This window comes from Typopeltis vanoorti, chromosome 10, assembly GCF_054136105.1.
Source record: "Typopeltis vanoorti isolate ZY-2024b chromosome 10, IOZ_Tvanoo_1.0, whole genome shotgun sequence".
Classification (NCBI taxonomy): domain Eukaryota; kingdom Metazoa; phylum Arthropoda; class Arachnida; order Uropygi; family Thelyphonidae; genus Typopeltis; species Typopeltis vanoorti.
Genome location: NC_143558.1, coordinates 57,781,192 through 57,804,704, shown reverse-complemented (window position 1 = coordinate 57,804,704; position 23,513 = coordinate 57,781,192). Strand labels below are relative to the sequence as shown.

At 36.1% G+C, this 23,513-nt stretch overlaps 1 protein-coding gene across 1 annotated transcript in view; it reads left to right on the top strand.

Moving 5' to 3' along the window:
• LOC150102439 (1-phosphatidylinositol 4,5-bisphosphate phosphodiesterase classes I and II-like) overlaps window positions 1–23,513 on the top strand; it is a 900,535-nt gene that overhangs the window by 582,051 nt on the left and 294,971 nt on the right. Inside the window, exon 18 of the mRNA XM_090399636.1 lies at window positions 10,292–10,343. Within this exon, the coding sequence (XP_090255762.1) occupies window positions 10,292–10,343 (52 nt within the window). The remainder of the gene's footprint in view (window positions 1–10,291; window positions 10,344–23,513) is intronic.

Sequence of the window (23,513 nt, the reverse complement as noted above, 5' to 3'; positions counted from 1 at the left end):
CATATGCAGTTTCCTCACTCATCATGCTCTCAGGCAATTCATTCCACTCACTAGCCTCTCTCTCTATGAGAACTCCTCACTTCATTGCTCACACCATTCTTATACAGCTTCCAGGGATAACCTCTTGTCATACTCCTGTCTCTTCCTATTCTATGAAAAATGTACTCCACATTAATCTGGTAACAATCACTCACTGACTTATATGTCTCAATCATATTTCCTCTGCTTCTCTTCACAAAGCTCTGCAAATGGCAATCCCTCAATCTATCTTTGTAATCTGCATTCCAGAGACCTGACCTCCTTGTTGAATCTTCTCTGGATCCTCATTATAATATCTTCATTCCAATGAAAATTAGTTGACCAGATCTGTTTACAAGAGTGACAGGGTTCTAGCCTGCGGGCCTGGAATTAGGGAGACCCGTCTTGTCGGGTCAGCCAGTTAAGTGAGACTAACAAAAGAAACTTTATAAAACAGGTGGACAAGTTCTTCAGTAATAAGAGCCCCATATAATAAATTTTTGAATGTTCAAGAGCCGCAGAAAATATTATTTTAAAATTGTATTTATAAATAATAAAAAATACAAGTATATAGTAGTCCTACTCACCAAAGAAGAATATGTTTAATCTCTACTCATTGAAGGCTTTGATTGATTCTTCATATGTGCAGTGAATAGTTTAAAATCTGGCTGATAGGATATCAAAGCTGTTCTAAGAAGCTCGGTGAGGTAGCTGTTAGTGAGGATAGCTCGATGTTTTGACGTGACAAATTTCATTACAGAGAGAGAGAGAGAGAGAGATTCACAGCAGTAAGTTGTCTCAAAAACAGAGAGGTCGGAAGCCAGTTTTCTGAAGATTGGGATACTTTGCTTCTGGGATTTGTTACCAAAAGTCAATAACAGATGAGCTTTTATGTACTAACTTTAAACCCACATCTTCCTGCAGTTCAATAAGCTCTATCTCTATTGAAGCAACATCCACTGTAAAAGGTGCAAGAACAGGACATCCATCGTTGCTGACATCAATCACACAAGGATTCACAAAAAATTCAAAACATGGCTTTAACTTTTTTAGTTTCTCAAACCTATTCTCAAAATCATTATAAAGTGTTTCTAAGTTTCCTTCATATTGTTTCAGTTTACTGAAACAATACTGAAACGATCCTTCGTATGGTTTCAGTTAAAATCATCCTTCCATTGTTGGTTAAACATTCTCATTTCTTGTTCATATTTCCGTTTTATACTCTTCTGTTTGCCAATCATTTTAAACAAGGCTTTTATAACTTTCACTAAAATCAATATTAATTATTTATTAATCAGAAAAGTACTTATATACACTAAAATTCACTAGTTATGTTCCTCTACCACCACAAGTGCATAACTTGTGTGTACTGCATGAAGAGTGATGACGCAGAGTCCAGGCAACAGAGGAAGTAGGTTAGTAGTCAGCGATCATAGTAGTCACTGTTGGAACTAATTTTGGCACGAGCGACACAGGCCATAAAATGTCGTAACAACCTTTTTGGCTGGTACCATTTAAAAGCTAAAAATGTATCTTTAAAGCATTTACGAAATAAAATATTCTAATATTGGTACATACTATACTGCTATAGATTATTAAAATAAAAGTTTAGAAAAAATGGCTGTGAAAAGCAATATTGTCTCGGGAGCTGCAGTTTGCCCACCCCTGTTATAAAATATGAATGAGTATGTGCCGAGAGGGACTACTAGCTTTTGCAATCATTATTTCTAACCCATTATCGATCTTTTCAGACTTATGGTTATGCTTCTGAACTTCCCATTCAAAAGGATTTACTTTAGTTTTCGTTTTTTGTTCGCCCGTCTCGCTTTCTATGCATGCCGTCATTTCAATGCCTATGTTACTGGCACACTACCCTACCAGTGCCTATGGTACGTATGCCATGGATGCTGAGAGGATTTTATTTTATTTGTAAAAGAGAAAGCTTTATTTGATAGTTTTAGTTGGTTAAGTTGAGCTCAAGAAACTGAAAATTTTATACAAAATTCTTTATTTGAGAAAGATTTTTCTTATTTGAATTACAATTTTGCTAGTTAGTAAGTAAAAGAAAATATAAAGCTTTTTAGGTATGGTTTTTTTTGTATGAAACAAACTTAATTGTTATTTTTTTTTCAGATCATACAAATTTGAGATATCAAAAATATTTAAATAAATTGCTCTCAAGCAAGCAAAGATGTTCTAGTTAAAATAAATAAATCCCAATGCCTGATTCAAAGTACAAACATAAGTCCGGAGCTCAGAAGAGGAAACTTAAATCCGAGAGAGAGAATCGAAAGCATCATGAGGTCGTCAATTCATAACCAAATTTTTAAAATCTGAAAATGAAAAGGAAATAGTTCCCAGTACTGATCATAGTGAAAGTGGTGATAATGTTTGTGACATTGAAATCCAAACAGAATATCTATGTCAAATCGAAACTCATAAAGCAGTCGAAAATCAAGCGACTGTTACATGTGAACCTCTTGCAACGGAAGAAAAGGCCACAAGTGAAAAACCTGCAGGAGGAGTGACTATGGAAGAATACGATACAGTTGATACTTCAGTTGCAGGCCCTGTTGAAAAATCTGATATAAAATATAATGACCCTAGTACTTGTCCAGAGTAATCTCAAACAACATGTGGCAAGAGATAGTACAAACTATCAGCTTTCAAGAATTCCAAAAGATTTATAAGGAATTGCCAAGAGATCTTAATGGTATGAAATTTCAAGATTCTCTGATCTATATGAAAACAAAAGATGAAAGAACAAGAGAACATTTTCCAAGAGAATGGTTAACATGGGGTGTATCAAAAGAAACTCTTTATTGTCTATCATGTCATATTTTCTGCAACTCTAATAAAAACTTAAGCAGTTTAGCCCAAGTAGGATTTTTGCCTTGGAAAAAGTTGTATGATATGTTGCCTCTTCACGAAAATAGTGCTGAACACAGAAAACAATATCTGGCTTGGAAATCCCTTTTGCAGTCATTTGAAAGGACATGGAATCGATAAAAACTTACAACTACAAATTCAAGGGTCAAAGCTGTATAACTGAGAGGAGACCTCCACATAGCCTTTAAAGGAATGCGGAGAACCGACCAGGGCTTCTGACCTAATGTACAATCCTCACCTTCTCGTGGTGCACCCTGTTGGGTATCTACTTTGATACTGAACGAACGAGGATGGGCTGGCAATTTGGGATTTAGCCGACCAAATTGTATTCTTATTGGTTAAACCAAAATAAAAAATGATGGTACAACATGACAAAATTTCATGCCGGCTGGGGCGTCGCCCGGTTAAACAAGGCCCCCGTTGTTTTCGCCAGGGAACCAGGGTGAACAGCGAAAAGTCAGCTACTGGAACAAATCTGAAAACAAACCCCAACTCAACATCACCAGAGTTAAAGATCGGTACTATCAACGTAAGAAGCCTGAATGGCAAAGAAATGGAGCTAGCTGAGGAATTAGATAAGTATCAGATCGACATAATAGGGGTGACTGAAACAAAAAAGACCAAAACTGGTGAGATCTTTCTGAGCAATAAATACAAAATGTTATATTCAGACAATGACAATCAAGGAAAAGAAGGAGTAGCCATAGTATTCAACACAAAATACGAGGCTAATCTTCTTGAATGGCAGTCAATCTCAAGTAGAGTAATGTGGGAAAATATGAGAATGGGGAACTGGACAATGAGACTTATTTGTGCCTATGGTCCCACAGAAGGTTCTACTAAGGTAGAAGTGGAGGAATTTTTTGACGCTTTAGAAAAAGCAACTGACACAATGAAAAAGGAAAAGTTGGTCCTTGTTGGGGATCTAAATAGTAGAGTAGGAAATGATTGTGAGACATACAAAAATATTTTGGGAAAATTTGGAGAAAAGAGCAATGCTAATAATAATGGCAAATATCTGTTGGATTTCTGCTCAGGACATGGACTGGTTATTACTAACACCATGTTCCAACATAAAAATGTGCACAAATTCACATGGAGAGAAGAGGCTAGGAATAAGAAAAGTCTCATTGACTATGTTATTGTTGATAGTGATGTTTCCTCCCTGGTGCAGGACACCAGAGTGTACAGAGGATTTGAAATTGGAAGTGATCACTATTTAGTCTTGAGCAGGATAAAATTGAATTTCATATTGAAAAGAATAACATGTAAGAAAGTTTTAAAGCGAATAAAAGTTGAGCAGCTCTCAGATGTGAACTGTAGACTAAAATACAGAAATATTATTGAAAAGAAAATGAAAGAGTTTGAGAACAGGAATCAAACCTTGGAGATTCAGTGGCAAACTCTGAAGGAAACATTGATTGATTCTGCCAGAGAGGCATGTGGTGAGGTTGTGTGCAAGGATAAAAAAATCAGAACTCCCTGGTGGACACAGGAAGTTAAAGAGGCAGTGAAGGAAAAGAAGAAAGCATATCAAAAGTTCCTGGCAAATAAGTCAGCTTTTACTCTTACAGAATACAGAGACAAATGTAAGAAAGCTAAACAGTGTGTAAAACTAGCTAAACAAAAGTCATGGGAGGACTTTGGCAAGAATATAGAAAATAAATATCAAGAAGGTGGCAAAATATTCTGGAGGTTGTTCAAGAAACTTAGGAATGGAGGAAAGAGTGCTGTAAAAGGAATTAGAGACGATAAAGGTGAAATGAAAACAGGAGAAAAAGATATCCTTGAAGTATGGAGTAATTACTTTGAAAAACTGCTAAATGAAACAAGCAGTGATGACAGCACAGTGATAAAAAACACTGACCAGGCATGCAGTCCGGAATACATATCCATACTTGAAGTAGAAAAAGCCATCAAAGGCTTGAAATGTGGAAAGGCAGCAGGAGTAGATGATATTCGACCAGAAATGCTGAAGTATGGTGGTATAAGAGTCTTACAGTGGCTGCACTGCATAGTTCAGAAAGCCTGGACAGAGGGACGAATTCCCGATGATTGGAGTAGAACTCTCATAGTACCCATATATAAAAAGGGAAATAAAACTGAATGTGAGAATTACAGAGGTATTTCCCTACTGAGTGTTCCTGGCAAGATCTATGCAAGTATACTTGAGAAACGGTTGAGAAGAATTGTGGAAGAAAAGCTTGGTGAAGAACAAGCTGGATTCAGGCCAAATAGAGGCTGTCAGGATCAGATCTTCACTTTACAACAAATAGTCGAGAAAGCATGGGAATATAACAAAGATCTGTATTTAAGTTTTGTCGATTTGGAAAAGGCATATGACAAGGTGCCAAGAGAGAAGCTATTCAATACGCTGCAGTTGTATGGTGTCAATGGGGCATTATATCAAGCAATACTTAGTCTTTATTTGAGTTGTGAGTCAGCAGTTAGAATTGAAGGAAGTACAGGAAGATGGTTTAATGTTAAATCTGGTGTGAGACAAGGATGTACATTATCCCCTCTGTTATTCATTATCTATATGGATCACATTATGAAGGAATGTGGTATTAAACCTGATATCAAAATTGGAGATGTTAATGTCAGCTCTTTGCTTTATGCGGATGATGTTATACTTCTAAATAAATCCGCTACAAGTCTCCAAGATTCTCTGACTAAATTGAATAGCTGTTGTAATAGATATGGTATGAAGGTCAGCAATAAAAAGACAAAGACAATGAAAATAGGCAGAATCATTGAAAATGTCAACTGTGTTGTGAATGGAGAACCTGTGGAACAAGTAAAACATTTCAGCTACTTAGGCACGATTTTTACTGAAGATGGTAAACTAAATATAGAAATAGACAACAGAATCAGCAAAGCTGGTATGGTGGGAAGTCAATTGAATAAATTCATATGGAATAAGAAAGAAATTAGTCGGAACACTAAATTAGCTGTATACAAGACTGTGTTCAAACCAATTTTAACTTATGGATCTGAGAGGTGGGTCAGAAGTAAAACACTTGACCAAAGACTAGAGACCGCAGATATGAGAGTCCTGAGAAAGATTAGAGGCATGAACAGATGGCATCAATGGCAATATCATATTAAAATGAGGATATTAGGAAAGAACTTGACATTGTCAGCATCCAGGAATGCGTTAGCAGAGCTAATCTCAGATGGTATGGTCACTTAAATAGAATGGGAGAGGAAAGATTAGAAAAACAAGTGTTCTCTGCCATGTTGGCAGGAAAACGACCCAGAGGAAGACCAAGATATAGGTGGATTGATACGGTACAAAGTGCCTTAGACGATAGAAATATAAGATCTGATAATGTTGGAGTCTTGACAAGTAACAGACTGATTTGGAGGAAAATTGTAGATAGGAAGTTAGTAATGATGTAATTTTTTCATGTAGTACTGTCATATCCTGTACACCCCTTGAGGGTACATGGCAGGAATTTGATGATGATGATGATGACAAATAAGTGGAGAGCACTTCTGCAATGGATTGTAGATGTAACGTTATTTTAATCATCCAGAGGTTTAGCATTTCAAGGAGAGAACACGAAGATTGGAGATGTTCATAATGGGAATTTCTTAGGTATATTAGAATTAATTGGAAAGTACGATGAAGTGACACTACAACATCTTGGCAAAGTTCAACAAAATCAGATGGAAGGTAAAAGTATGAAAGGATATGCACATTACTTGTCGTGGAATTTTCAAAATGAGTTTATTGGCCTTTGCGTGAGCAGAGTTCTCTAAACTATTCTAGACCGAAGAAGAGATGCAATTTTCTATAGAATAATAGCAATTTCAACATCAGATATCTCCCACAATGAACAAAATGTCCTAATTCTCAGATACATTTCACAAAACCGAGACTCAAGTGAATTTGAAATCAATGAACGTTTCATTGAATTCATGAACTTTACTGGAAAAACAGGAGAAAAAATAACCGAAGAAATACTTGCAACTCTAGAAAAAACAGTATACCTCTCAAAGCTTGCCGTTCACAAGGCTACGACAATGGCGCAAATATGCGTGGAAAAATAAGCGGCGTAAAACTTGCATTTTACAAAAGAACAAATGTACCTTATTCTCTCCCTGTGGAGCACATTCACTAAATCGTCTAGGAGTCAGTGCTGCCAAAATCAACCCAAATGTTATAACGTTTTTTGGGAATATAGAGAGCTTCTACTCTTTCTTTGCTCACACTCCTGCATGCTGGGAAGTACTGAAAAAACACATACCACTATCTCTTCAAATTCTTTCAGAAACTAGGTGGAGTGAAAGAATTCAAGTTGTGCATCCAATTGTTAAATATTATCCCGGTGTACTTGCTGTGTTAGATGTCATTCTTGGAGAGATGGACACAGAATTAACTCCTTCAACACGGAATACAATTAAAAGCTTGAAAAAATATTTCAGATCTTATAAAGGTATGCTAATGACAATGTTTTGGCACAAAATACTAGCAAGTATTGACAATAAGAACATTATTATGCAAAGTAAAGGAATATCTCTTGAGGTCAAGTCCACACTTATAAGAGAATTAGTGTAAGAGATACAACACTTACGTGAGTTGCGGGAAAGTGTTGTCCAAGAAGCAAAAGTAGTTGCTGAAGCAATTGGTGTGCAACCTTAATTTTGCGAAAATCGAAAAACAACTGTACAACCTGAACAACATTTCAAAATTTTCGTAATTTATCCAGTATTGGAAAATGAATCCAATATTGGAATTTATTATGAATGATTTGAAAACAAGGTTTGAAGCAGCAGATAATATATGTGAATTATTCTCACCTATTTTAAATTTCCACAACTTGAACGATGGTCAACTTATCGCAAAAACAGCAAAACTTGGTAACATGTATGAAAAAGATTTGTCAGAAAAGTTACTGAATGAAATTCTTCACTTTAAAAGTATTCATAAGATGGTTTTTGGCACAAAAACAAGTCCGATGAGACTTCTGAACGCAATTTATGACAAAAACCTGCAATTCAGGTTTTTGTCATAAATGCAAGTCAGATATTTGCCAATATCTGACTCACCATTTTATTGTGATATTTTCACAATAAAAGCACATGTAGCCAAGAACGACTTAATCACCTAGCAATTTTGTGCATCAAAAATGATTTGGGCTAAGCTTTTGTGTTATCATTTAAACTAATTGATCCTAAACCCTGTAGACTGTAGAGTAATGCTTTGTCCTTAACCTGAGCAACAGGTAGGGGGCCCACCAAAAATCCTGGCCTGGGGGCCCTCTTCAGGATGTGGGGCCATGATGTAAGGAACAGGTATCTTTCCAATCAATTTGGTGCAGGGTGAAGAACTTTATCGATAGTATTTTTGCTATAGCCATTATTTATAAATGCATTGCTACTAATTTGTAATTCTTGTTTAAGAGCTTGTTCATAAGAGCAAATTGTTATAGCTCTGTTTTTGAGAGAATTAATGGTTCCAAGTTTTTGAGAAGGGTGGTGATAAGAGTTAGCTGGTTGTGTATGCTTGCAGTAGAGAGTGAAGGATAGACTGCCTAAGGGAAGATGTGTCACCAGTGTATCCAGGAAAGGAAGTAAGTTTTGATTTTTAGTTTCAGTAGTAATTGATATTAGTTATTCAATTCAATAGTAATTTCAATAATGCAACCATTTTTTTTTTTTTTGTTGTTGTTGTTGTTTCACCAGAGGTCAGGCCAGTAGTTTTAATAGTTGAACAAATTACTGTGACATTAGCATACCATGTAGATTGTAACATGGCTTGTTTCTTTGTATATGTGTGCATATTCCAGATGACTTTAACATGAAGGTTAAAAACGCCAAGTGATTATTTTGGTTTATTAAATATGGTAGTTGTTTTCATAATTTTTTTTAATAATAGAAGACATCCTGATATTCTCACAATAAAAATTGAAAATCGAACTCTGCAACTAATACATGTAAACATTTACTAATATATAATTAAACATGTCTTAGATGTAGTATTTAGCGTTTTATATATATATATATATATTAGAGTCAGATTATCAATGCGTCTGAAATATATATTATATTTATTTATTTATTTATTTTTAATTTTTGGCCTAGATTCAAGAATTGAAGAATGATATATATATATATATATATATATATATATTCAGTTCAATTATTTGGATTAGATTGGACCATTTTAATGAAAAATTCACCAAAACAAAATTATATTTGCAATATGATGTTGACCTTGTTTGCTAAATGAATAAAATTGTCACTCCGACCAACCAACAGGCTGTGGGTTAAAATTTCAGTTTTGCTTGGATGGTTGTCAATAGATGGTTCGAAACTCCTGGTGACCTGGTTTGGGGCACCACCACCACCCTGCATATTACAGACCTGAAGTAACTTTTAAACTAATAATAATAAAAATTACCAGTTTTGTTCTCTAGAGCAGGGAACTGGATTATTTAATCCAAAGCCCACCATGATACTAAATGTGTGATAGGCTTATTAACTTCCATAGGTAAGATTCACATAAGGGATAACAGTGTTGCTATATAAGCTAGACTATTTTATGATCTGTACATAGATTATCTGTTGGTTGCCAACAGATGTCCTCAGAAACTGAGGAACTTTCTTCATAGAAAGTAACCATGAAGCAACTTTCACAAACATCAGTTCTAGTGTAATTCAAACCTACAGCCTGTCATTGGAGAGTGGAGATCCACTCACTTGATTAACTTAACATGAATGTTTCACTTTTTTTGAGAGTTACTGAAACTAACCCTACTCACTCTAATATATAAAATTAGCCTAGGTGATTGAATACTCATTTCACTATTAGGTTGTTGTTTTATGCAATTTTCATTTCTTTTATTATGCAAGTGCATAATAAAAGTACATATCTAATCATTTCAGAACTTTGTGTCTTTCTAATAATGCAACTACCTGATGTCTTATTTAATAAAGTTATTATTAACTTCTTTTGGTGGATTTTGCAAACACTTGTACACTGTAATGCTAAATAAGTTACAGACATTTAATATTATAAGTTAAAATGATAAATAAATTACTGTCCTTGCTTCCCAGCACCTTCTATTGAAGACTCTTTAAAAAGTAAATTGCTGTAGTAACAGACCTACGTGAAACTATTCTTGTAACAAATTGTCATTATCATATACAGTGGGGTTTTTTTTTATAACTTTAGTATTTGTTTGAAATGCTCTAGATGCATATTTTTAAGACTTTATGAATATCCTAAAATTGGAATTTAAAAAAAAAAAAAAGATCTCCTTTATCATATAGGATCCTAAAATGTCTATATATTCAAAATGATGTCATCTACATGCATCAGAAATATAAATTTAACAGTGCAATAGATAATAATTTTTGTTTATATATTTTTCAGGTTTTCTGGAATGCTGGATGCCAACTAATTGCTCTGAACTATCAGTCTTTGGGTAATTTTTCTAAGTAATCTGTTATATCGTTTTTACATTTTTTCAAAACAGATTATATATTTAATTAGTTTAAGTTCTATTGGTCTTTTGATAAACCTGTTGTAAACACTTGTAAGATGGTTGATATGAATATGTCATACACACAGCTGCAAGAATTGTAGGTTTTTAATGTCAGTCCTATCCATAAAAAGTTGGAAACTTTTAGTACATTTGAATACCACGGATAGGCTAAGGTTAGATAATCCAAAGCATAACTCTAAAGATCAAATGTGGAACATTTTCCTGCTACATCCAACTTTTTGATAATCTTGGTAGTAGCTTCACAACAGTCACTGAAAATCGATTACTGCTAAGGACATTCACAAACCTACATGAAACTTTGAACTGACAGCCTCATAGATAGCAGAGCACTATCAAATCAGTCATCATGCCAGCAACTTGGGTCATTACATCCAATTTTTGATAGTTTATTGTTGTAACTGCAGAATTCAGTCTTCCAGAATTTAGAAATCATTGTACAGCCATTCTTATTAAAGTTTGGAGTGTTTATAATTGCTTCAGTAGTTTTCTTTTTAAAATTCATTCATACACCCTCTGTCCAAACTCTTCGAAAATAAAAGAAACTAGTGGTGCCACCTATTGTATCTTTTTTTTGTCGTCTAAAGCAGCAACCTTCATTAGTGTTGTGTCAACTGTTTATGACATTTGTTTCATTAGAAGCCGAGTTATAGTGCCAAGAGTTACAGTGTGTTTTGATGAACGGTCAGAAAATGAGTTTCAAACAGAGAGCTGCAATTGGCTTTTGTGTTAAACTTGGTGAAAGTTTTACCAAAATGCATCAAATGCTGCAAAAAGCATACGGCGATGAATGCATATCCCGTACTCAAGTTTACGAGTGGTTTAAGTGATTTTGAAATGGTTGTGAGACGCTTGAGGATGACAAAAAGCCGCGCCGTCCAAAATTTGGACTGAGCAAGGTTAACATCCAAAAAGTGCATAATTTCATCAAAGAAAACCTGAAATTGTCTGTGAGATTGATTGTAGATGAATTGTGGATTCCAAAATCAACTGTGCACAACATTTTGACTGAAAGTTTGGGCCTTCATAAATTGATTTTACAATTTGTTCCCCACAAGTCAACCGACGACCAAAAAATGTATCGAATTGAACATTGCAAGGACCTCATTAAAACCGTTTGTGAGGACTCAAACTTCCTTGAAATGATTGTTACTGGTGACGAAACATGGTGTTTTGAGTATGAGCCTGAAACAAAGCGCCAGAGTACCGAGTTTAGACCACCAGAAGAGGGGCATCCAAAAAAAAAAAAAGTTGCTTTGAGAAGTCAAAAGTAAAGACAATGCTGATTTGTTTCTATGATTCCGAGGACATTATCCACAAAGAATTCATTCTGCCTAGCCAGACGGTCAATGGTTAGTTTTATCTCGAAGTTTTGAAGCGATTGATAGCAAGAATTCATCGCGTACGGTGTGAATATTGTGATGCAGGCAGCTGGTCACTTTTGCATGATAATGCACCATCTCATCATTCGAACATTGTGAGACAGTTTTTGAGCAAAAACCAAGTTTGTGTGTTGGATGACTCGCCATATTCACCTGATTTAGCACCCTGTGACTTCTTTCTCCCCCCGACTTCATTTATTGATGAAAGGAAAGCGATATGACACCATTGAAAATGTTCAAGCAGCAGTAACCACGACCCTCAACAGTATCCCAAAAACTGATGTAAAAAAACTCATGTAACGAATTAATTGACCCTGCCAAATGCTGTATTGAAGCTGAGGGAGAGTATATTGATTGAAATAAATGATTTGAATAATTATGTTAAACTTGAACTTTATATTGGCTTTATTGGTTAACCAGAGATTTTTTGAAAAATATATACAATTGTCTACAAGTATTACCAGCAGTTCTGTCTGGCTCTTCAGGACATGTGTAACAGTACATGGAACTCAATGTTTGCTAAGAATGGAGTAACACTCTGGAATAAATTAAACTCACGCGCAGCATCATAAGCATGGAACGTGGTGTATCAGTCATTGTTTTTTGAGCGCTTTGTATAGTTTTGAGCGAAATGAAATTCTGATAAGCTGAGCGAACTTATTAGGCTTTTCCAGATGTCTTTCAGAATCATTCCTTGATTTCTGCTTAGATTTTCTCCAGAGCGGAGTACAATGACAGCTTCTTTAAAATTTCGACATTGAAAATCCTCTGCTATATAGGGCAGCGAGCTTTTATCCCAATCGATGGTGTGGTTAGTGATCAAGAAGTGATGGGCTAATCCTGAAGTATCTGTTCTGTTGTTGTTCACGTCTCCTACATGTTCTTTTTTTTCGAATTCCAGGCTTCTCGATGTTTGCCCTGTGTAATATAATCCACAGGAACATGGAATGTGGTACATACCTGGGTATTTGAAGAAGGCATTAATGTCCTTTGGTGATCTTAAAATCTTAAGGAGTTTTGCAATTTTTGTTGACACTGAGCCTGCATAAGGGATGACGATGGACGATGTATATTGCATGACAGAAGGTTGCTGTTGTGGAGGGTTTCCATGAAGAATCTTTTTGATTATATTTCCTGAGTAACCGTTGCTTACCAGGGTCTGAGATATGAGAGTGAGTTCATCAAGGAGATCTTTTTCTTTTGAGATAATGTTCGTCGCTCTATTCTTAAGCATATGACTTATGCTGAATTTTTGTGCAATATGGTAAGTCAATTTGAAGTGCAGGTAACATCCAGTGTGTGTTGGTTTGCGGTAGATTGTGAGCTGGATTTGTCCATCCTCTTGTTTCTTGATTAATGTATCTAGAAAAGGCAATTGGCTATTCTTTTCAAGCTCGAATGTGAACTGTATTTTTTGGTGGAAGGAATTTATTTTTGTAAGAAATTCAAATATGGTTGTTTCTGTGCCTCTCCAAATCATGAAAACATTATCTACATATCTCCACCAAACCAAGGATTCGGCTTTAATTTGGAAAGGAGATGTCAGTTTCTAATTTTTCCATGAACAGATCAGCACAGGGAGGTGATAAGGGACTGCCCATGGCTAAGCCATCAAGCTTAGCCATGATGCTTAGCTAAGCCATAAGCATTAACAATGAAAAAAACGAATTTATAATTTCAAAATTATTTTTATTTTTTGACATAATCTCCCTTAAGGCTAATACGTTTATTCCAGCGATGCTCCAGTGCCATAATCCCGTCCCTGTAGTGGTTCTCAGTGAGATCTGCAAAATACTCCTCTATAGCTGCAATCACCTCTTGATTTGAAGAAAAATGCTGACCAGCGAGGAAGAGTTTTAGTTTTGAGAAGAAATAAAAGTTAGAGGGAGACAAATCTGGAGAATAGGGTGGATGTTCCAACAATTCATAGTGCAAATCCCTTAATTTTCCCATTGCCAAAACACCTTTGTTGGCAAGTGCATTTTACTGATGAAAGATGATTTTTTTCTTCTGCAAACCAGGTCTTTTCTCATGAATTTTTTCGTCTAGTCTGGTTAAAAGATTGGAATAATATTCCCCAGTTACTTTTTTACCCTTTTCAAGATAATTAATAAACAAAATGCCTTTAGCATCCCAATACACCAATGCCACGACCTTTCCTGCTGATAGAACCGTTTATCTTCTTTGGCACTGAACAGCCAGCTTCTGTCCACTGTTTTAACTGCTGTTTGGATTCTGGTGTGTAATGGTGAATCCAAGTCTCATCCATAGTAATAAATCGATGTGCAAAATCAGTTTTATTCTTGTTAAAACGTTCCAATTACGGTTCAGAGATTTTCATGCTAGTGCATTTTTGATCTGCCGTGAGCAAGTGTGGCACCTATCTTGTGCAAAGCTTTTTTCATTTGCAATTCTTCATGCAAAATATATCCTACACGTTCTTTAGAAATGCCTATAGTCTCAGAAATTTCACATAACTTTGACTCGCTGGTCATCCAAAACCATATCGTGCACTCGATCAGTTATTTCTGGTGTTGTTACACTTTTGGCCGTCCTTCACATGGATCATCTTCAAGGCTGGTACTGCCATGTTTTAACTTGGCAGCCCATTTCTTAATTGTCGAAATGAAGGAGAAGAGTGCCCATAAACTTTTATGAACTTCAGATGAATTTCTTTAGGCATTAAACCTTCTTTTACAAAAAATTTTATAACTACAAACTACTTGATATAATTACTTGCAGTTTCTCAAGGATGCTTATGATAGATGTGCCAACTTAGAAAAAAAAATCTTGCTGATAGTGTTGCCATCTATGGTCAAGGCCAAGAACTTTTTAGACCACCCTCGTATATAAATCTGTATTTTTGAAACAAGCCTGGCATGATCTGCAAGTTATCTTAAATAAAAAATAATATATAAACATAGTGCTATGTATACACATGGTTATGACATTGGTTATTGATCATCTTTCATGGATGTACAAATGAAAGATTTGTTCCCTTTTGATTCTTCCAAAGCAAATAAATTCCATTTTCACAGCGTCTGTGTGTGTGTGTGTGTAAAGGCACCCATATAGAGAACGAATGTATGAATGAACAAAAATTGTAGCATCTAGTCTCTTAAGCTAACAATATCGAATGGGGATGTAACAGTGGTTGGGCCCTAAGGATATGCTATAGTTTCTATGTACTAATATAAGAGGGAGGAGTTTTTGGCATTGGTTAGTGGAACCTTGAAAAACACTATAGACATTAATGAGACTTGTCTAATAGCAGATAATGTGGTTACAGGGGTAGAATGTGATGGATTAAGTATTTTCAGGGAGGATAGATTAGACAGGACAGAGAGTGAGGTACTGCTGATGATAGCAGAAGAATTGCAACCAACAAGAGTAGGAGTCAATCATGTAGATGGTAGTTATTTTGAGTCAGTATGGTCTGAGATTGAGGCCAATAGGACAAAATGTAAAATTGGTTGTTGCTGTAGGCCATGGATGATGTTGGGGACATGCATCTGCAGATTAGTATGAGTGCAATGCGAGTAATTATGGGGCGCTTCAACATCAAAGACATAGGTTGGAAGGAGGATAGATCACATTGTAGGAAGGAAATGGAATTTATACACTTACTGAGAGCTAATTGAAGCAGAATGTGATAGAGGGGGAGGAGAGAGTGTTGAATCTAGTTATAGCATCAGAAGACTTGTCCATAACTAAGGTGGCTACATTACCTAAAATCAATGAAAGTGATCATGTGGTTTGGCTTGGGTGGTAGCAAGACATTTGGATATTCCAGTTAGGAAGAGGTATATTTGGAACTACTTGGCAGGTGATTACGTTTCAATTTGAACACAGATTGAAGCAGTACCCTCTCTCTATGTTCACTGGGCATCTACAAATGCCGTATGGTCACTCCGATGCTCGGTGATGTTCCACACCAGGCCTCGCCATGTAGTCCTGTTGTTTGCTTTTCTGGCAGCCTCAACTCTCTGAAGATCAGTCATTCCACACACGCCATCCATCCATCTCATTGATTGTCTACCCCTGCCTCTTTTTCCAGGAACTTTACCTTCTATTACTGTTCTGAGAAGTCCTCCTTCCATCCTTTCTATGTGTCCAAAATATTTTAACTTTCTTCTGTCAGTATCCTTAAGGAGCCCTAAAGTTCTACTAATCTTTTCTAACACCCATTCATTTGTATGCCTTTCAGTATATGATATCCTCAACAGCCTTCTGTAACACCACATCTCAAAAGCAGATATCCGTTTCTTATCTGACTTCTTTAGGTTCCAAGTCTCACATCCATAAGTCGCTGTTTGAAAAACAACTGCATCTAAAATCCTCAACTTTGTTTCCATGGAGATAGATCCATCCTTCCAGATTTTAGACAGGTCTCTGACTGCTGTTTTAGCCATTCTTAACCTTTTTCTGACATCTTCTGAACAGCAATTCTTCATATTAATAATGGATCCCAGGTACTACAACTTGCTGACTTCCTCAATTCTTTCTCCATTAAGGTACACTTGTTTCTCAAGAGCTTCTCTGTTTGTTTTTCCTTTGAAAACCATGATCTTTGTCTTGCTAGAATTGAGTTGAAGTTCTCTGTTATTACTGATCTTGTTAACTTTGTTAAGAATTAGTCATAGTTCTTCCATATCATTACAAAGGAGTACTGCATCATCAGCATACCTCAGATTACTGATCAATCTACCTCTGGTATAAAAATCTACAAGGGAAAGATGTTCACAGTGCATAGGGGATAGTCAAGGGGTATCTGGAAGAAGTAATATTACACTGTATACCACGGTCAGGAGGGTAAATTGGTTAGGAGTTAAATGGATGAAGTAGTATCGTTAAGCATCAGATTATGAGAAGAAATTAGGCTGATCAGACTATAGGAATTTCCAGAGTTTTTTCATTATGTGGCAAATAGAAGGAAGAATGATTATGGAAGGATAACTTTAATAAGTACAGATGGCAGAAAGGTGACAAAGGCAGATGAAATTGTTCATCAAATGAGTAACCACTTTGCAAGGGTATATTATTATTATTTTTATTATCACCCCAAGACTCATCTAGGAGGTCATTTTATCATACACACAGTGCATCATACTGCATCTTAAACACACTCAAATTCTCTGCAGACACCACACTCTCAGGCAAGGCATTCCAATCATTCACAACTCTGCATGCAAAAAACCTGCTTCTCACTCCCCTGCTCACACCCTCTTTATACAGTTTCCAGGGATGACCTCTGGTTCTACCCTGATCTCATACTGTATTCTGTAGAACCTCTCCAACATTGATCCTATAACAATCCCTTACTAACTTGGAGGTCTCTATCATATCTCTACTCTTCCTCCTATCCACTAGACTCTGTAAATTGCATCTTGTCAATCTTTTCTCATATTCCAGAGGTCAGAAACTACCTTAGTCAGTCACTTTGGACCTTTCCAAAATCTCTTTGTCCTTTTGAAAACCAGGTGACCAAATCTGGGCACAGTAGTCCACGTGTGGCCTAATCAAAGCCTTATACAATGGAACAAGAATCTCCCTACTTCTACAAGTTAGTGTCCCAGAAATCTTTCTGTTGTTTTCACAATTTTCGCAATGTGTTCCCTAAATTTCAGATCCTTATCCACTATCACCCCAAGATCTCTTATTTCCTCCACCTCTGACAATATATCCCCACCAAGCATAAATTCTACATCCCATCTTTGCTTCCCAAATTTTAAAACCTTACATTTTGCAACATTGAATTCGCATCATCATTCTTGTGCCCAATCACTCAATTTATTCAAGTCTTCTTTGTAAGGCCACAACATCTTCTCTACTCTTCATAGTTCATCCCAACTTTGCATCATTTGCAAACAATTGAATATCTCCATCTAAATTTTCGCCAATATCATTAACATACAAAGTTAAAAACAATGGCCCTAAAACAGATACCTGAGGTCTACCACTAGTGCTTTCCTTTTTTGGGATATTGCCCCCCCCCCATACACAACTTGCTGATACCTATCAGATAGCCAGTTTCTGATCCAGTGCACTAATCTAATATCCAACCCCCATTTGCTCTAGTTTGACTATCAACTTATCATGCAGTAATTTGTCAAAAACCTTTGTGAAACTAAGTATATTACTGTGTATCCCTCTCTTATGTCCAAGGAAGTCTCACCTTATTGTAATAAGTAGATTACTAAAACATGACCTCCCTTTAGCAAATCCATGCTGTCCATCAAAGATAATTTCATTGTTGTCAACCCAATTCTGAATCTTAGTTCTCACAAGCTTCTCCAACAACTTATTCAAAACACCTGACACACAGATAGGCCTATAATTTGATGCTTGAGTTCTGTTACCTCCCTTATGAAGTGGCACAATCTTGCCATCCTTCCACAACTTAGGAACTTGACCCACTGCAAGACTCATTAAAAAAATATGTCAAGGCAGATGTCAACTCTCTGGCACATTCCTTTAGCATACATGATGATATATTATCAAGTCCCATAGTCTTATTAACACCAAGTTTGCTCAACTCCCCATAGACCTCTTGCTCACTTACAGTCAGTCTCTCTCCCCATCATCAACTGCTCTCAATCTCTCCATGAAGTCACATACACAAGAATGAAAGACCTTAATGAAAAATTGCTCATTAAGTATCTCCACTATATCTTCTGCAACAGTTGTCCTTTTACCATTTTTCCAATCAATGTCATCCTTCCATAATCATTCTTTTTTTTTTTTGCTGGCTACATATTGAAAGAAAACTTCCTAGGATTTTTTTTTTTTTTTTGCTTCATTAGCTAACTGCTGCTCATACCTCACTTTTGCTACCCTTACCAACCAAGTCATCTGCCTTGCCTGGTCTTTTTGTAATCCTTGTGTAATTGGTTATTACCACTTCTCTTATGCTGCCTTCATAATGTCCTTTTCCTTTGTATTGCATGCTTAATCTCTTTTCATCCATTTCACACCTAGCTTATTTAACCTTCTGACCCTTGGAATATATTTAGACATTGCTTCTACTAGATAGTTCTTGGATATTCCCCAAGCTGCATTGATCTCTTTTCCAGCTTACTCCTGCAAGCTGTCTACTGAGCTCTTCATAATCACCACTGTTGTAGTTCCACATAGCAGTGTGAGGACCTCTATGAGATCCTCACACTGCTGGCAACCGCATATCACTGGCTATCACTTCATGGTCACTCTCACAATTGGAGGGCAATTGGATGCCTCATTTAAAATTACATCCTCTGATTAGATGATCAAATCCAAGACCCTCAATCCTTGTGTGCCCTCTGTTACATGATGTCTGAGGTAGTTGTCCCTCAAGAAACTCATTTTCTTTACTTCCAGTTGCTGTCTCATCTTCCCAGTCTATATTGCCATAATTAAAATCACCCATAACGATCACTCGTTTCTTATATGCTTGACTAATTTGATTATACATTTTATAGCCACTACAATCCACGTTACCAGGTCTATAACAACATCCAACCAAGTATTTCATTCTATTCACCTCTATCTCACACCATACTGCCTCAGAGCCACTGGCACTATTTCCCTCTTGCATCTATACTTTGTATGTCATCAAGTAGTACTGCCTGAAAAACATAAAGTTTACTCAATATCCTATATACCTTCTGCTCGCTCACCAGGGATCTTTTCTCCTCCATTCTTGATTCACTCAGTTGCCTCATTGAAGTAACATTACTATTCTACCATTTTCTTCAACTAATATCATCCCTCTCATAATATGATTCGTTCATTCTTCTCTGGCTACATATTGAAAGACCTCTCAGGGATTTTTCTTGTCCTCACTGTCTAATTGCACCTCGTATTTCACTTCTGCTGTCCTTACCAAACAACAAGTCATCTTCTTGGAGTGATGACGTTCTTTTTTTGGAATGTCCTGTTCTTTTATCATTCCTGTAATTCAACTGATTCTTACCATTGATCTTATACTGTCTCTATAATGTTGTCTTCTTCTTCATCCAGCCTACATGCTTAATCTCTTCATTCATCTTTTTCACACCGACCTCATTAAACTCCTGACCTTTGGAATACATCACTTTTCACATCACTGTTGAAACAGTTCAGAACTAGCACCTAAGCAGCATTGATCTCTTTCCAGTTAGCTTTTCATTCCATGTTATAACTTCAGTCTGTCTCCTAAGTTTTCCATAATCTCTGCTCTTGTAGTGACACATATCCTTTCATCACATAAGTCCTTATATGGTTGGTCACCACTCAGTTGATCACCTCAATGGTCACTCTTTCACCAAGTGGAGGCAAATTTGACACCTTTTCCAATACCACAAAGTAACATCTGACAATATGATCAAATCCAAGATTTTCTTTCAGTCCTTAATTGCCCTCTGTTACATACTTCCTAAGTTGTTCCTCAGAAAGTTTTGTTTTTGTCTCCATTTTTGTTTGTTTTGTCATCTTTTCAGTCTAGTTTAGCTACCATAATTAATGATCATCCTTTCCTATTTGCTATTTCAATTTGTACATATATTTTCTTGACACCACCCTCCACATTCGTAGTCCTCAGCAACAAACAACTACATATTTCATCCTGTTTATTTCCATCTAACATGCTAACTCAGAAGGCACCATCACTATTTCCACTTCATATCCTTGCATGGACATCAATCTACTGTTGTCATTCTTCTCATGAAGAGGAATGGCATCATCCAGTCGCATCTCACTTATTCCAACCATTTTCAGATAAATGAACTCAATCAATTCAGCAATTTTATTCTTTGTATTTCTGATATATTCCAAGCATTCGTTAACAAACATAATTTATTCTTGGCTCTATAACCAGTCCTACCCATGCCACTTATCATCTGTCCTTTGTCATTTCTTTCTGTTGCCACCTATCCCATACTTTTTACTACATTCAAATGACTTGAGAGTAGCACTGTATGGAGGGAGGGGTCCCATTATTAGAGGTGTTGTGAATGGGTGCACATTCCGGCTTTAAGACCTTCAGTACCTTACATGTCACCACATTCAAAAGTCCTATTTACACCTTTTTTTTTTTTTTTAATTTAATATGAATTCCATTCATGAAAGAATGAATGGAATTTACATCTACCCTTTTCCATTCCTTTTTTCACCAAATATTATATAATTTTTGCTGCATTCAAATGTTCTATCAGCATACCATTTATGATATTTGCTTACTGTCTGAACCATAACTGTCCTCATACCTTGGCAACACGCCGACTACCTTTCCTACAACACAATTATTTTTCACTCTCCACTACAACCTCCTAGCATCCATTCTCACATTGTCCTTCCACCCAACTAAATCATTTGTTCCTATTATTCCATTAACATCTCTCTATCTTGCTCATTTACTCCTCATATCCAGAGTCCCAATCATCCTACTCATTTTTTGTCCTAGAAAGCAAACCTTATACATGTTTCATTTGCAACCCCCTCTAATAATAGAATTATCTCATAAAGCACTAATTTTGATCATTTGAATGCAATGAAAATTATAGAATAAGTGGTGATGAAAAGAATGGCAAAATGCAGATGTGAATTCCATTCATCCTTTTGTGGATGGAATTCATATTAAAAAAAAAATTGACAAATAGGACATTTTAATGAAGTGACATATGCTATTGTAGGCCCTTACTGCTAAATGAGATGTTATTTCACATTTTCCTATTAATATGTTAGGTTCGTTGGCTTGTTACAGCCAAGTAACTTGACTTTACATTTACTTAATGCTTTGTCAGATGGTAATGCTATCAATATTATTGCTATATCTATGAGTTACATGTATGTTTTCTTGCTTATTTGTCTGTTTTATAAGAGCAAAAATCCAATAACCATGTTAAGAGATCTAACCCCTCTTCAGTAGAAAAGTAGCCCAGATGTGATTTGAATCCACCCTGGTTGTCTTCCAACCAAAAGATACTGTATAACTGAATTATGGACACCTCAGATATTTTTTACATCTAATGTATGTATCTGACTTATAATAGTCAAGTGATCTTATCTTCTATTTTTTTCTAGTATTAAATTATTATTATTATTATTACATGACACCTCCAGGGAGTCCATAGACTCATCGAGGGAGGATACCTGCTCTACAACTCTGTCTCCACCAGTCAAATCCACCAACTACACCAATGCCATCTAACACACACCACCACTAGTATTTTCGCAGACATTCACGCCCGCAACAGGATTCGAACTTGCAGCCTTTTGGCTGGAGAGCGGATACGCTAACTACTCAGCCAACCAGGCCGGCAAAAATAATAGCTATTTGTAATTTGTTAACATAAGCATGCCTATTTTTCTAACACAGTATATTCCTTTATCTTCCTTTTTTTTATAGCAGACAATCGCAAACATTCACGCCCACAACAGGATTCGAACTTGCAGCCTTTCGGCTGGAGAGCAGATACGCTAACTACTCAGCCAACCAGGCCAGCGAAAATAATAGCTATTTGTAATTTGTTAACATAAGCATGCCTATTTTTCTAACACAGTATATTCCTTTATCTTCCTTTTTTTTATAGTTCTCTTCCAGTCTTCTTCCATTCTGAAAACCAGTTAACCAGTATTGATTCTTTTAATCGATTTCTGGTTGTTCTGTTCAAAGCAAGCAAATCTTCTTGGTATTTAAGATGTAATCTGTAATTTTTTTATTCTTAGTACTTTTTGAAACTACAGAATTAATGTATTCTTCATGCACTATACCATTTATGGTTGAGCCAATGAGTGGTTTCTTATTAGTGATATTATTACTTGACCTCATGGAGCCAAAATCATTGCAGGAAGTCCTGATGATGACAGAGCTTTACTTCAAGGGATATTTCATTGAAGTTAGTGAAAGAGGCATATCCATGTGATAAATTACTGTTGCTAATCTTTGTCTATCTAGTTTTCCCTTTCTTCCTGTTCACCATGTAGTACCAGCCATCCTTGTGGCTAGTATTCCATCCTCCTGATATCATTTTGACAGTTCTGTTATCCTCATTGTTTTTCTTCTGCTTCTTCTCTACTCTCATCACCCCCCCACCAAAAAAAAAAGAAGGCTAAAAGCATTCCATCCTCTGCACAGTAATCCATGCAGGGTCACTGTCTTATGCATGAGACAGCTATTTGACCTCTAAACTTTAGTTCCTTGTTCTTCCCTCCCTCTCCCAGAAAAAAAAAAAAATCTTCTGATCTTCTAATGCAGTCTAGGCAATACAGAATGCATCCTCTCTATCCCTCTTAAATGTAGAGCATTTAAGTAGCATCTACTGTAACCCCTGTAGCATCAGTCCATAATATTTTCGTGAACAGATGATACATTGAAATTGTTTATAATGTTGTTGCATTCTTCTCCATTTTACATTATTAAAAAAAAAAAAAAAACAGCTGGTTCCTTTCAACCTTTACAATATGATTACTATACAAACTAAAATAGTAGCACAAGAACAGAACTATTAATAGTCCCCTTCTTTCTTCTTGCCTTTCACTGCTCTCCCACATCCAACTTTTTGATACATGTCCAATCTGATGATCATGTTTATCAAGTCCACAATCACCAACAAGATTCTGTCACTTGATGGTTATATGTTAAATCTTCTGGTTTGCCAACAAAAGTGGAACCTGTATTCATGTATGTATATTGCTAAACACATCTTATTATTATTATTTTTTATGCATTCAGCAAGTTCTAATGCTAAATAGA